Source organism: Dermacentor silvarum, chromosome 2, assembly GCF_013339745.2.
Source record: "Dermacentor silvarum isolate Dsil-2018 chromosome 2, BIME_Dsil_1.4, whole genome shotgun sequence".
NCBI classification, from domain to species: Eukaryota; Metazoa; Arthropoda; class Arachnida; order Ixodida; family Ixodidae; genus Dermacentor; species Dermacentor silvarum.
This window is the reverse complement of record NC_051155.1, coordinates 136,411,858-136,426,218: the sequence shown is the minus strand read 5'-3', so window position 1 is coordinate 136,426,218 and position 14,361 is coordinate 136,411,858. Positions and strand designations below refer to the sequence as shown.

Here is a 14,361-nt window from a genome sequence, read left to right as displayed (position 1 = left end):
CCAAACTAAATAAAATAGTTGATCACCGGCTACTTTCTCTCTTCCGCGAATCACTTGCCTTTGCATCACAAACTAACAAAACCGAAAGTGAAAGTCGACATTATTCATGGCAAGGTTGTATTGTGGGTTCCGAAGTTGTCCGCGCTCTTAAGAAATCCTATGTACTTTTCCATGCGTGCCGGCAAGCACGCTTCTCTGGTGTTACGAACACATGAATTCGTTGTGAATTCTCACGTTTTGTTTTGTGCATATGGGGCCGTCTCGGTACTTCATAACGACACCAATATTTTACGTCAATTCAGGTGCGGCGGAGCGCGACTTATGCACTTTTCCTTTTCTCAGACGCTGAACGTTTATTGCAAAGTCGACAACATTCACCGCCAGTTTTGCGTAGGTCACATAGGTTTTCTTTCCTGTTTTTAGGACCTCATCTTGGTCACCATCACACAGTCGTCTTGGCAGACGCCCTTCACAGGCTGCACAGGTTGTTGAATCCTAAACAAGAAACAATATTCTCGACCGGGACGGACGAGCATGGTCTAAAGGTAAGCGTAGCATGCAGAGAAGTCAAGGGTCGAAACTAGAAGACTATCGCGGAAATGTTTAAATCGCATACTTGTGACAACACTGACAAGCTAAATTCTATGCTTGTCTGTCGCCACTTCTTAAATCGCCTATCTTGCTCGGCGTTATTTTAAAGATCCAGCAGGCGGCGTCAAGGACAAAGCAAGATGAACTGACATTCTGCAATGGAGTTTCAAAACAGTTCAAGGTACACACGTTGTAGCACGATCGTTTTATTCAAAGACTTTCTTTCCTGTTACTTCACATGTCGTAACAATTTACAGGATCTGTTCGACAACACCGGTATCACGTATACGGACTACGTTCGTACAACAGAGGATCGACACAAGAAGTGTGTCGAGCACTTTTGGGTATGCGAAACTAAATGAGAAACCCTAGTGCAAGACATTGTTGCAGAGGAATAGGTGCGTGCCCTAAAGGATTTTTCTTTTTTTCAAATTTCGCAGAAAACGCTGCAGGAAAAGGGGTGGATATACACGGGAGTATACAAAGGCTGGTATTCGACACAAGATGAACTCTTCCTGTCTGAATCGGAGGTGACGGAAGTAAAAGGTGCCGACGGCATTGCACAAAAGGTGAGAAGCAGCGCCTGCTTTCCAAAAGTACGATCCCGTGTCTTGTATACTAGTTAAATGCACATGGTGCTGTGGGTGTCTGCAATATGAAGGTACTGGGCAGCTGGTAAAAGCTTCCTGCCTGTGCCACCGTGGTATGATGGTGTGATATGATGAGGTAAACGATTAAGAACCTGTTGGAGCCACGGTGTTTGTCTGTGCTTACAATTAAGGTAATGCTTATACTGAGGGTCCATGCTGCTCAGCAATGGCTGGCACAGCAAATGCTCTGCATGCTGCAAAACTTCGATGTAGTTCCATGCAGCCACCATTGTCCATCAGCGGGATGGGTAATGTGCGCGCATCTCAATTGTACAAGTTGTCTTGTGTTGAATTAAATATGCTCAAGAAAGAAGCATATAGTGCCTCTAGGGTATGTGCACTTCCCACTGTATATGTCTCACGTACCTCCAAGAAGCATTGTACCTGTACCGCAAAGTCTGTGTAGGTCTGAATAAACCCATTAAGCTGAATACACAATGCAGTTTACTTGCAATGATACAACACATAAAGATACGTACATCACTAATAATAGTTAGCCAACTGAGGATTACTGTATTTTTCTTACTATAGTCTACTGACTATACAAGATTAAAAGTTGAAATTTCACTGGGTTCCATCTCTATAAGATTTTATTTATTTCTGATTGGAGGCGCACTTGAAGAAAGCGAGGCCTGACTGCACTTGCAAATTTTTCCTGGGCTAAATCACATAGCAAAGTTAACTCTGCAATGATCGTCTCAGTGCCCTACCAATATTTCCAGCTCATACTGGCAGCTCGTGATATGCAAGTGAGAACTGTTCGCAGTACTTTATGTGGCTATGTTTAAGTGCTTGAATTTGTGAGCACATGTGCAATACCTCGTTGCAAGATGCGCAACGCATTTCTACGCGACTGCATATATACATAAAACACAAGAACAGTTGTGATGGCTCCGAAAAGACGAATAGCCTTGATGGCATTGATCAGGCTCAGTGAAATCTAGCATGCGCAAGAACTATAGAATCTGAAGGCAATGAAGACATTCATCCATTCCGACATGTTTCACTTGTTACCCTTTTCTTGCAGCCCCGACGAGAGCAATTTGGACAGCTTTTAGAAGTGACTCATATATGAAGTCTAATAGAGGACCTGTGAGCCTTTACTGGTTGACATTAAAAATTTTGCTTACCTTCTATTTACTGGTTGCAGACAAGCTAAGTGACCCAGCTTCAGTTGAAGTTCATTCCTGTGAATTATATAGAGTGGGTGTGGACTTTGTAAGAAACACTTATTTTAAGCCTAAGTTGGTCCCTGCGGACTATACATCGGGTGCATCTGGAAAATATGTTAGTTCTAGACAAAAATAAGCTATGTACAATGATTAGGTTATTGTAAATTATTGAATATATATTTGAGATTTTTTCTCATAGAAAGCTGCTTTATTTTTTTTAAATCTGGGCATAAAATAGGCTGACATAGTGAGATACTGCCAAGGGAATGGTGTCTATAGGAGTTTGAGTCCTTGCAGATGTGAGTGGACGCCATGATTTAGCATGCAGTTTCATGTGCTTCCAAGGACTTGCCAGCATGTGTGCAACACCTGCATGCATGCTGCATAATGCTCTTGTCAGCCTCTACTGCCTACTGTGGCATGGTGCACAAATTCCAGGCTTTCATCAGCATGTGCCACTTGGAATACCAGAAGACACAAGTTTGTACAATTGCTTAAATGCTAGAATTAAGAGTTCATTGCCTTCACGCTTTGCCTTCTACTGAGTGGCTTCGTTGATGCTAGATTATAGGTTTGCGCAGGGGGACACTGTGACTGAGCTTATCTTTTTGCTCTGGACCTTGTCAAGATACAGAGTAGAAGAGCTTCCTTAGACAATCAACAAGTGCTTATGAATGGTTGTTATAGCAGTTGTCCTGACTTATGCTGAATAGATGAAGCAAATTTGTTGTGTTATCGGTTGACTGTGCTGTATATATTTCAAATGTTGCCTGCAGCTGTAAAGCTTTGTAGAAGCCTATGTTAATATGCCGTCTATGCCGCTGCTGTGTAGCCTAGCCTAATGCAGTATTCATCACTTTAGGTCAGCGTTGAATCTGGGCACCCAGTAGAATGGATGGAGGAGAAGAACTATTTGTTTCGTTTGTCCCAGTCCCAAGGAGATTTGCTGCACTGGTTGAAGTCTTCAGGTAAATAAAACAATTTCATTTTTCTCCAAAAGGTGCTCTCATGCAGCCACTCCCCCCATGCCCCTATTTTTCAGAAGGTTTAGTGAAGCCTGCAAAGTTTCAAAAGCTTCTTATGCACTGGATCGATGCTGGCCTTCAAGACCTTTCTGTATCCAGACAGAGCACACGAGTTCATTGGGGAATTCGCGTGCCCGAGGACAGTTCACAAACTGTAAGTTGTTTCATGCTCTTAAGGTAGCACGGCCGTAATAAATATAAAGAAGCCATTTCATCGAAACTATCAATGTTATGGTAGAGCAGTTTCTGCCTCTCCTTTTTTCCTTTGTGCATTGCAAGGCCTTGACCCTCTTAGCACTTGGACTGGTGTCGAGATGGTGCTGTCATTTGGAGAATCAATATTCGGAGTGATAAGCTCCATGTGTAAAATAAATCGGGTGCTTTCTCATGTTTAACTTAATTTATATATTTTCTACTTGCGTGTTATAAAGCATTGTGTTTCTATGACAGCATGCAGACGATCATTTCGTGTTAGACTGGCAGCCTCCAATGCCATATTGAGCCATGCTTGTACATATTAGCAGCTTTCGCAAGTAAAACAACAAGCTTGCACTACCGAACATGATGTACGCGTGATAGAAGATGGTACAACAGTACAGTATCTCTTTTATGTTTGGCCAATATGAGAGATGGCAAGTGTTGTAAGTTGTTCTTTTCCTACTTATATGGCATTTGTTGTAGTTTTGCATTAGCAGCCATGTAGGTCGTATAAAACAATTTGTGCCTCCAATGTGTAAAGGGTTTTACAACTTTACCACATGTCTACGTTACTTCATGTAGTCTAGAAGCACGATTATGCCTTGGCAATTATACATATAGTTGAGCTTTAGTGAAACTTGTGCAGTAGTACTTGCATTCAGTTTTGCAAAGTTTCATCAAAGCAGCACCTGGTGGGGGTCTTTGTCTCTATCCATAGCATATGCATCCCCTACAGCAGGCAGCAAGGCAACACCATTAAGAAAATCATGGATCAGCTGGTTTTCCTTTTGAATATTGCTGTTTCTAGCACAGCACCACAAAGGTTGCTGCTACACACAAAGAATTGTAGGAGGTGCCTGTAGAGAGGCATTGCCATATAAAACTCTACCAACCACATTCTGCGATGCATTAAATACGTCAAATATGTCAAGTTGCTGAGACTGCTTAAGTGAGCTGAGATTGTGGGAAACGAAATAGAGGTTGCACAAACTGGCTATTCTGAAATTTTCTTTGCTCTGGCTATCTTTTAGCATTAGTGTTAACAGGCTAAATAGTGCAAGCAAAACACAAGGACAGAGACAGGCACTAGCAATAAACTCTCAGTTGGGTTTAACTCATATGCGAGCATGCATACACCAGAATGCATCTTACGAGGGTTGATCCAGAAATAAGGTTCCCATCAATGTTACAAATAGACAACATTGTTTATTCTCATAGCAATGTACATCGTTGGAAAGAAGACACTTTGCTCTATTTTTCAACATAATCGCTATCTTTTCGTATGCATTTTTGTAGATGGTACTCCCAATTTCAGTATCGCAATGTTGTAGAACTCTGCCGCCAACCCGTTAAGGAAGCGTTTCATCTCTTCTTTGACTTCATTGTCACTTCGGAAGCATTGGCCGTTCAAGTGTTCCTTTAACTTGGGGAACAACTGATAATCGCTAGGCGCGAGGTCCGGACTGTACGGTGGGTGGGGCATGACAGTCCACCCAAAGTTTGTCAAAAGGTTCTGGGTTTGACGGGTGTGCTGTCGTGAAGCAGTGTTACACCGGCTGTCAGTCGTCCTCGCCGGCGGTTCTGGATAGCTCGCCTAAGTTTTCTTAGTGTTCTACAATAACCATCTGGAGTTGATTGTTGTCCCGGGTTCCACGAAATCGATCAGCAGTATCTCCTTACGATCCCAAAACACATTGGCCATGACTTTGCCAGCAGAAGGAGTTTGCTTGAACTTCTTTGCGACTGGTGACCCTGAGTGACGCCATTGTTTGGACTTTTGTTTCGTTTCGGGAGCGAAATGAAACACCGACATTTCGTTTCCCGTAACGATGCAGTCCAACAATCCTTCCTTATCTTCTTCAGACTGTTGTAGAAACTAGCAAGCACAGACAAGGTGTTTCTCCTTGTGTTCTGCTGTCAACAGACACGATACCCATCGAGCACAACACTTTTTTACCCCACTTTTTTAGTCAAAGCTCTTTCCACTGTACCGTAAGAACTCCCAGGAATCCAAGCAACAAGTTCACGGATAGGTATCCTCCTGTTTTGAAGCACTTCGCGTTGGACCATCTCGATAATCGCCTCCGAAACTGACGGTCTTCCACTCCGTTCTTCATCGTGGACGTCCTTCCGACCGGCACTAAACTTCCTGCACCACTTTCGGACGTGTTGAACAGATATACACTTGTCACCATACACCTCTGTAAACTGGCGATGAATATCTATGGGTGAAGTCCCTTTGGCGTGCAAAAAGCGAATTAAGGAACGAATCTCGTACATGGTGGGAGCAACAATGGGCACCTTCATCTCGGACGGCTACTGAGCCAAGACTGAGCGGCGCAGCGAAGCGCGGCCGGGCGAAATCGAGAGTTGGGGAACACATCGGTGTGGCACAGCACAGCGGTGTTGCTGGATTTCGCCTCGCACCGTTCCGTGTGCCTGGAGCTCTTTGGGAACCTTATTTCTCGGATCAACGCTCGTACATATATGTTTTGCTTGGGGAAAAAAACAAAAAAAAAAGGAAAGACCTTTCTGACGATCCACCACGGTGACTAAGTGGCTGTGGTGTTCTGCTGCTACTCACAAGGCTGTAGATATCAATCCCGGCAGCCACAGCCACATTTTTGTGGGAGCAGAACACAAAAATGCTCGTGTAGTAAGAGTCCGGTGCATATTAAATAACTCCACTTGGTCAAGAATAATGCAGAGCTTTCCAATATGGCATCTCTCATTGTCCCTCTGTTGATTTTGGATGCTCAACCCCATGAATGAATTTAATAATAATTTCGAGTAGAATCTGCCTTCTGTTTGTTGCTGTAGTGAGTTTGCAAGGAATTTGGAACTATTTGTACTTGATCTAATATTTGTCTTTCTGCCACTCTACAATTCAAGTTGAAATTTGGTTATGCATTTTTTTCTCCGTCAACCTTTTCTGTCGTATGACGTCATGGTGCTTACAGAGGAGGAATCTTACATTTTATACTCAATAGTAGATATTGAATTGAATGAAAATCTGATAAAGCTGTATTACTTTCAGATTTACGTCTGGCTGGATGCACTAGTCAACTACCTCACAGTTAGTGGTTACCCGGACAAAAACCATATGTGGCCTCCGGATTGCCACGTTATAGGAAAAGATATTCTTAAGTATGCACGTCTGTTTTTTACGCTTTCTAGCTGGGATAAATGTCACATGCACTTTACTGTGTCTGTGATGATGTTCTTAAACATTTGAACCTTCTTCTTGTAAAGGAGTTGTTAAAAAAAAGCCTGTATCTGTTGGTTCAAGCCCTGGTAATAAGCTCTGTTTAGGTATCATGCAGTCCCCACAGTTTACTCCATTTATTTGATTCTAGCACATTGAATTTCTCCTTAATTTTTTTCTAAAGTGTATGAATACATTGACTTCTTTTCCAGACGCTTAACATTTGCAGATGCACCACTTTGGTGGCAAGCTAAAAATTTAACTTGTTCACTTTCAATACATCTGATGGCTCTAGATACTAAGAACTTTCTGTCTGGTCTATTTTCACTTGACATAGTTCATGTCTGAAGAGGGGCATGCATATCCAGCAATGAGTCGTGTAAAAAAATACGAACCGACTATAGTGAGGGGGCCCTTCACTATAACCATAACACTATGGTGACATGGTAACAGTGGCTAATGCAGAACCTGTGTAATAGTGGACCTGTCCGTCTGGTTTCATGGTGTCGTGTAAGAGCGTTGGGGGGGGGGGGGGCTCATGATTGTAGGGTCGTGGGTTCAAATCGTGTCTTCGGCAGTTTTTTGTTTGTTTGTTTGAGACGTTGCTGCATTATTGCCTTCATCGTTTAACTTCTGCAGTACTTGTTATTTTGTCCTATGCTGCACCACCATGCCTGACATGGAGGGCTCCTGCTAAGGGGCGCAAAGCGACACATTGCATAGCCCAGGGGGAGAGCGGTGGGCCCCTTATGCAGATGCCGCTTTAGCGGCGGCAGATCAATGGATAATGATGCATTGTTGCATTATTACTGTGCGCCCCAGTGAGACGGGTGAACCAATGACTAGTGAAACTCTGTGCACATAACATGCGATAGAATAAAAAGGGGCCTTTAGCAACTACACAGTGAGGGGGCCCGTAATACAGTAAAAGCTCGTTAATTTGAATTTCGCGGGGACGCCCAATGAGTTCGAATTAAACCGAATTCGAACTAACGAAATTCATTGAAAGAACAGCAGGAATTGAGACCGGGTTGTTGGAAAATCACTCAAAATATTTATTTGCGAAAATAATCAGTGATCACTGTCTGTTTCTCTTCTTTGAATGTGATCGCCATAGCCTTGTTTTCCAACGCGCGAACATGGCAGAAAGCATCCTCTTCGCCTTCCTTGAAGCTGAAGAATAGACGCGCGACACGCATAGCCTCCATTAGCTCCAAAGCTGAGGGCCACGTGGGTGCCTCATCCTCTTCGTCATCCACACCTACATCGACGACGGGCGCTTCTCCACCAGTCACCTGCGCGATGATATCATCGTCGGTGATTGTGCCGCAGGCCGCTGCACAGCGATCTGCATCCACGTAGTCGTCGAAGGTCACGTCCTCCAGCGCATCCCGCAATCCGGCAGGAATGACCACGGCCTCGCGCTCGTCGGGCTCGCAAGCTGTGCCCTCATTGGTCACACAAAAGCCACTGTGGCGGAAGCAATTGGCAACAGTTGTTGCCGTGACCTGATCCCAGGCCCGCACCAACGCTATGCAAGGCCGTGAGCAGCGTCACATCGTAGCCTTTTGTACCTTTCGTACTGAATGTGCGGCACACAAAGGACACGGAGACTACACAGACACGTCCGGCACGAACCACCACACGATGCGAAGAGCTGAGCGCAATGACGCCAGTGACGCCACGTATCCGGGCGCTGTGCTCGCGCCATCTATCGTTGAGCCTTAAAAGCTTGCGGCGGCAGTATAAAATACCACCACGCAGCGGCACGCAGTTCGAATTATCGATAGAGGAGCCGATGCGCGCATGAACTAACGAGTTGGTTAACCCATAGACGCCTATATATTGTGGCCGGACCATGACCATCAGTTCGAATTAACCCGAAAGTTCGAATTAATGAGGTGCGAATTAACGAGCTTTCACTGTAGTAGTGTATAGATTATTACAATGGGCCCCCTCACCGTAGTGGGGGCCAAAAAAATAACAATATCTGTGTGCATAGCATTGGGATTATTACTTGTTGGATAGAATACAACTCGAGACCTGTCTCTTGAAGCTCTCCTCAAGCCTAACATTTACCTCTTGTAAACCAAAGTTGGTGTGGTTGTACAGGTTGTGCTTACCACAAAGCAACAAGATTAGCGGTAGCCTGTGATGCGTACAAACGTAAAGCTGTTTATCACTGATCAAAGAAATCTGTTCTTTTCTTGCTTAAACACAAACTTAACCAAAAGCTTATCCTGTAAGCTCCGAAAAGAAGTACTCGTACTACAGTTGTGTCTTGTTTTGGTCAGGTTTCATGGCATTTACTGGCCTGCCTTTCTAATGGCAGCCGGGTTGGAGCCTCCCCGGAGCATCTTGTGTCATTCACACTGGACTGTGAATGATGAGAAGGTGAGTATGTCAGTACTTCTTTCTCCTTTGTTGCTTTGTTCATGCGTGATTGGGCTTCTCGGTAAATTTATCTTGTGCATATAATCTGTGCTTCACCAGATGTCAAAAAGCAAAGGGAACATTGTTTGTCCTTACAAGAAAGTCGACAAGTACACAGCCGATGGAATTCGCTACTTTTTGCTCAAGGAGGGCGTACCACATTCTGACGGCAGTAAGTTGAGAATTTATTTTTTCCTGTATCCTCAGAAGTATAGTAGTGTCTGCAAACAATATATTTTACAAGGCACTGTCAGCTTGTAAATGCGTAAGCCCATGGCGAAGCAAACAAGTACAGCTTATGATGTACTGCTGGATCTTTTTTTCTATTTTGTTGTGTTATAGGAGGATTGAAACTTATGAGAATAGAAGAATGTATATTAGGGTCTTGGTACTTTTGGTCTTAATTATCAGATTTATGTTTTATAAAGCCAGTCTTGCACATGGCATCTGATATACCTGGCCCAGGTACATGAAATAAAAACATGCATTATTGCTCTGTTGCACATCCAGTTCCTTGCAGCCAGTTTATAAATGGTAATAGTTCTGCACTAGTTTGCATGAGGGATTTTATTCTATTGCAAAGCAAATCACTGCATATAGTATTGTGCCTGCATTTGCACCTTAATGAAATAGCTGTACTCAAACAATGCAATACTTTGGCTTTGGCTATCTTGAAGCAATGTTTTGATGCACTTATAAATTGTTTTTCTTTTTGTTTTATTGAGATTGAGAGAAAGTGACTTGGTATTAACATAAGCATATCGAAAATTTATTAATTTCCTTGGCAGGGTGTGATTGTAAAATTTCTGGTCTATAGCTTCTAACCTTGGGAAACAATTCTTTCATTGTGAGAAATACTTTTCTGCATGTTTATACTCCTGCAGTATAATAGGTTCAGTGTGAATATGCAAGCAGTGACTTTCATGCCTTGCGAGTTGGAGCTCGACTATTGTGAGTCAGAATTGAGTTGGATCACTTTGATTCTCAATTTTTGTCTAGATTTTAACAACACGAAGGTACAGCGCCTGCTGAATGCTGAGCTGGCCGACACTTTAGGGAACCTCCTCAGCAGGTGTACAGCGCCACTCGTGAACAAGCATCAGATATTTCCATCGTACGACGCGGAGTCCTTTGAAAGTTACGCTGATGGGCAGAAAGTCCTTGATCAGCTTCATGACCTTGCAGGTAACCTATTTGGCCATTTTTAAATATAGTTTAATTTAGATAAGCCCTGGTCAAGGGTTCTCTTCATCATTGTGGATGTTGCTGTCAACACGCACGCAATATGGGAGCAGGCTGTGTATACTTTGTGTGGTAGTTGTAGTTTATGGGGTGAAGCTGTGGATTTTGTGTGGTTACAGCTTGAAACGAACTGCAACAAGAGAGGGGATTCAATTTATGATGCCAAATGTGGCACATTCTCTTGGATCTATCTTGTACATGCATATATACAGGTCACTGTAAAACTAATCAAAGAAACAAATACTAAAATGCAAAAATTGAAAAAACGGTTAAACACAATAATTTTTTTCATGATTTAAAAAAAATTGCGGCTAATTTATTTCTGCTCTTGCAAAAGTCTGTTGGTCGTTCCATTTCATTCTTAATTGTTTTTGTTATTTACATTTCTTTACTGCAGGCCTACATTTCCTGCCTTAGGCAGGAGTGGGAACAGAAGTGCATACATAGCAATGAGACAAACATATTGCAAGCATAACAGTAAACAGCAGAAGTAAACATACAAGTAGAAAACAGTTATTGCTTATACTTTTTTTTTTTTCAGAACGAGAGTTCTCGGGAAGTGGGCGAAGTGGGAAAGAAAGGCTGATGTCTTGGAGAAAGTAGCACAACCCTTTAAAAAATAATTATAAAAAAACACAGTATAAATTTTTTTTATTGAGAGGGCTGGGCATTTGAAAAAGAATTCATTGTGTTTGTGGGATTGAAACTAGCATAAATGCCTTTCTGGTGTGCTCATTCTGTCAAGTGAGTCAACGAGGAGATTTGTAGGTGGTTCGGGGTGTGAGGGAAAGTTAATAGAAGCCTCAGGGTACTCGAAGGAGGTGGTGCCAGGTTTGGTATCATACTGAGAAAATTAGCTTTAACTGTAAAAGTTTCTTTCCGAGGAACTTCCATATGAGTTTCCATTTAGGTTTATGCTGCTTTCAGGTGGTTCTCAACTTTTCCTTCCATGTATTATTTTGAATTCCTCCTACAGTTTGATTCGCAGCCCATTGTTCATCGTGTGTTTGTGCCATTTATCTTAACTATGACAACAAATCATTTGTTAAAACAAAAGGCCAAGTAAATGGTGAACAACGGGTTAGGAGTGTGTGTGTCTGTGCGATAAAATTCTGGAACTCGTCATGTTACACTCAGGGAAGTGTATGTAGAAGCGTTGTACCACTTGGCTGCGCTCATGACTCGCTGACCAGACACACAGGGAATGTCAAATACACGTATCCATTGCTCCACGAAAGCAAATGCGCAGAACTGTTACCCAGAGAACATTGGCACGTCCTGCACACTTAAAATTACGTTTTACACTCAAAATGATGTTTTTACTGGGAGCACATGCAGATGATGCCCATGCACCGCACTGAAATTGAGTCGGCATCACAGCCAACCGCAGATGTTGCTTGCGTGGCCAAAACCTGCCTTCCAACATAAATGAACTAGATGAACTCTCTCCCTAGGGTGTTAAATTACATCAATTAAATCAAAACATTTTGTGTGACGAAATATAACAGATGTATCAGCTCACCACACTGCTAACTATAATTTGTGGAGAACTGTCAAACAAATTCAGGGTTTACTGATATCATATAGGAGTGTTTGTGCCTTCATGTTGCACAAACACCTTGCCATGTTGTTGCATGCTTATTTAGGTGCAGTACTTATATTTTAGTTGTGAGTGCTATGGCAGTGTCTTCTTGCTTGCCCTGTTTTCCCTGGTGTGGACAAGTATGGACCAGCTTGAATGTCATTCTGCTGCAACTTTTCTTGTTTATCGCTTCTTGCCACGTGGTAGACAAGGTGAAGGACAAGTACCTGGAAGGCAACATATACCAGGGCATCGACGAGGTGATGGCTGTGCTGCGGCAGACCAACGCACTCGTACAGGACGCCAAGCCCTGGGAGCTGGCAAAGAGCGACTCTGGCGAGATGCGGCTGAATGCTGTTCTACACGTCGCACTTGAGGTGCTTCGTGTGTCAGCCATCGTGCTGCAGCCGATCATCCCTGTGCTCGCAGCCAGGATCCTCGACAAGCTGCAGGTACTACATCTGTTTCTTTGTAGCACTGCACTTGCCACAGCCTATCAAACGCTGCTGTGCATAGGTCGGCATACTTACTCACGGGCATGGATCCGGGACCTCAAAGAGGTGCGATGTAATGCTAAAATGCATTTCTGTTGAATTTACTGCTAAATCATCACTGTCTTTGTTTCTAATCTGTTTCTTATCTGGCAATAACAGCTGCGTGGTAGCCAGTGACGAAGGGTGGAAAGAATGGTTAATGTAGTGGGTCATTGCAAAATATGGCCCTAAAATAGCACTCTGGAATAACTCGTATTGTATCATTTTTTCTTCTGTGCTTCTAACAGTGCATTCGGTACTTGCAAACATGCCCAATCGATTCTGCTTTCCCAATCCTTTGTCTGCTTTGCTCCCATTCACCTGTCCTCACACTGCTGCTTATCAATGTTCAGATGTGATCTGTGTGCTAGGCAGTTAATTACAGTGTTATCATCAGGCTTTCCAAGCAGGCTTGTTTGTTTTTGTGCAGGTGCCCACCGGAGAGCGATTCTGGGCAGATGCCCAGTCGCCAGCTCTTGATCCAAGGCCACTGACTACGGACCGCACTCATGTATTCTCTAGGCTAAAGGTGCAGTCGGCAACTGCTTAGCATGGTCATCCTTAGGTTCATTTCTTCGTGCCTTCTAAGGTCTAACGTAGACTTTTCGGTAATATATATGGCATACATTGAAATAAAAACTAAGCCTGTTTCCATCTTACAACTGCACAACTTATATTAGTGGAGCTGGTGTACACCGTGCAACTATATAATATGATGTGTGCTGTGCTATTACATGCAACACTATACAGTCACTGCTGTGAAAAAAAACAACATACAACGAAACAATTGATGTGGGTGAACAAGTCAAGGAAGTGCCCTTTTTTTTATTCTCTTCAGCTGCCTCTCCCATTCTGTCTCTGAACGTGTGACATTGTCATTATTGAATGAGGCATATGGACAAAGTAGGCACATTTACATCGATGGGGCTGTCTCAGCCACCAGCTCCACAGGCGCTGTTGTCATCCCGGCCTTGCAGGTCGCAATTAAGTTCAAAGTGTCCCACATGATGACCTCTACGGCAGCAGAACCTGTCACCCTATGTCCAGCTGTTAATTACATCGTGCAAGCACAACCTCGAAAGTAGGTAATTTTTTGTGACTCCAAGGCAGCCCTTCAAAGTCTGCAGTCAGCCTTATAATGCAAGACCCAAAAACAACTGGTGTTTGAGACTAGAGAAGTTGTCCATCAAGCTCTCATGAAGGAACATGATGTCATCTTCCAATGGCTGCTCGGGCACTGTGGCATCGTTGGTAAGAATATTGCTGACAACACTGCCCAGTCAGCCCATACAGGAATGCAGACAGTTCCCATTCCCTTGTCAAGAACAGATGCTGTGAGGGGTCTTTGTTTACTTGCTCACATTAATGGTACCTTTGGCTTAGTCAACCCGGCACCGTGGCAGTGCAGCAAAAATTATGTCAAACACAGCGCGAGCTTCACATTATGCTATGCACTAGACGAACATGCGAACCACCAAACACGAGTTTACGACTGTAGTGCTCTCTGTGAGAGGCATGCCGAATTTCCAAGTTCAGCAGATGACAGTTTAAGAGGTTTGTCACTTGATGTATTACACTGGCCGTGATTTGCAGCAACGTAAACAAGGTCGAGCGTTTTATTGATGACAAATGTTTGGAATGCGAACTGTCAAATAATTCTTGGCATGCAAATGGTTCTTGGGGTACGGGGATGAGGCTGCGAACTCCATTGTCAACAACTTGAATGTACT

General features: G+C 43.4%; 2 protein-coding genes across 7 annotated transcripts in view; one reads left to right on the top strand and one right to left on the bottom strand.

Annotated features, from left to right (window-relative positions):
* LOC119441814 (ADP-ribose pyrophosphatase, mitochondrial) overlaps positions 1–14,361 on the bottom strand; it is a 234,038-nt gene that overhangs the window by 177,346 nt on the left and 42,331 nt on the right. The gene's annotated exons all lie outside the window — the stretch shown is intronic.
* LOC119441810 (methionine--tRNA ligase, mitochondrial-like) lies at positions 119–13,310 on the top strand. Its single transcript, XM_037706436.2, has 13 exons — positions 119–302; positions 424–545; positions 701–772; positions 849–935; positions 1,032–1,160; positions 3,276–3,381; positions 3,456–3,592; positions 6,674–6,783; positions 9,136–9,235; positions 9,335–9,446; positions 10,274–10,459; positions 12,306–12,550; positions 13,062–13,310. Exons 1-13 carry the CDS (start codon positions 251–253, stop codon positions 13,179–13,181), a joined length of 1,578 nt encoding a protein of 525 aa, XP_037562364.1. The 5' UTR covers positions 119–250; the 3' UTR covers positions 13,182–13,310.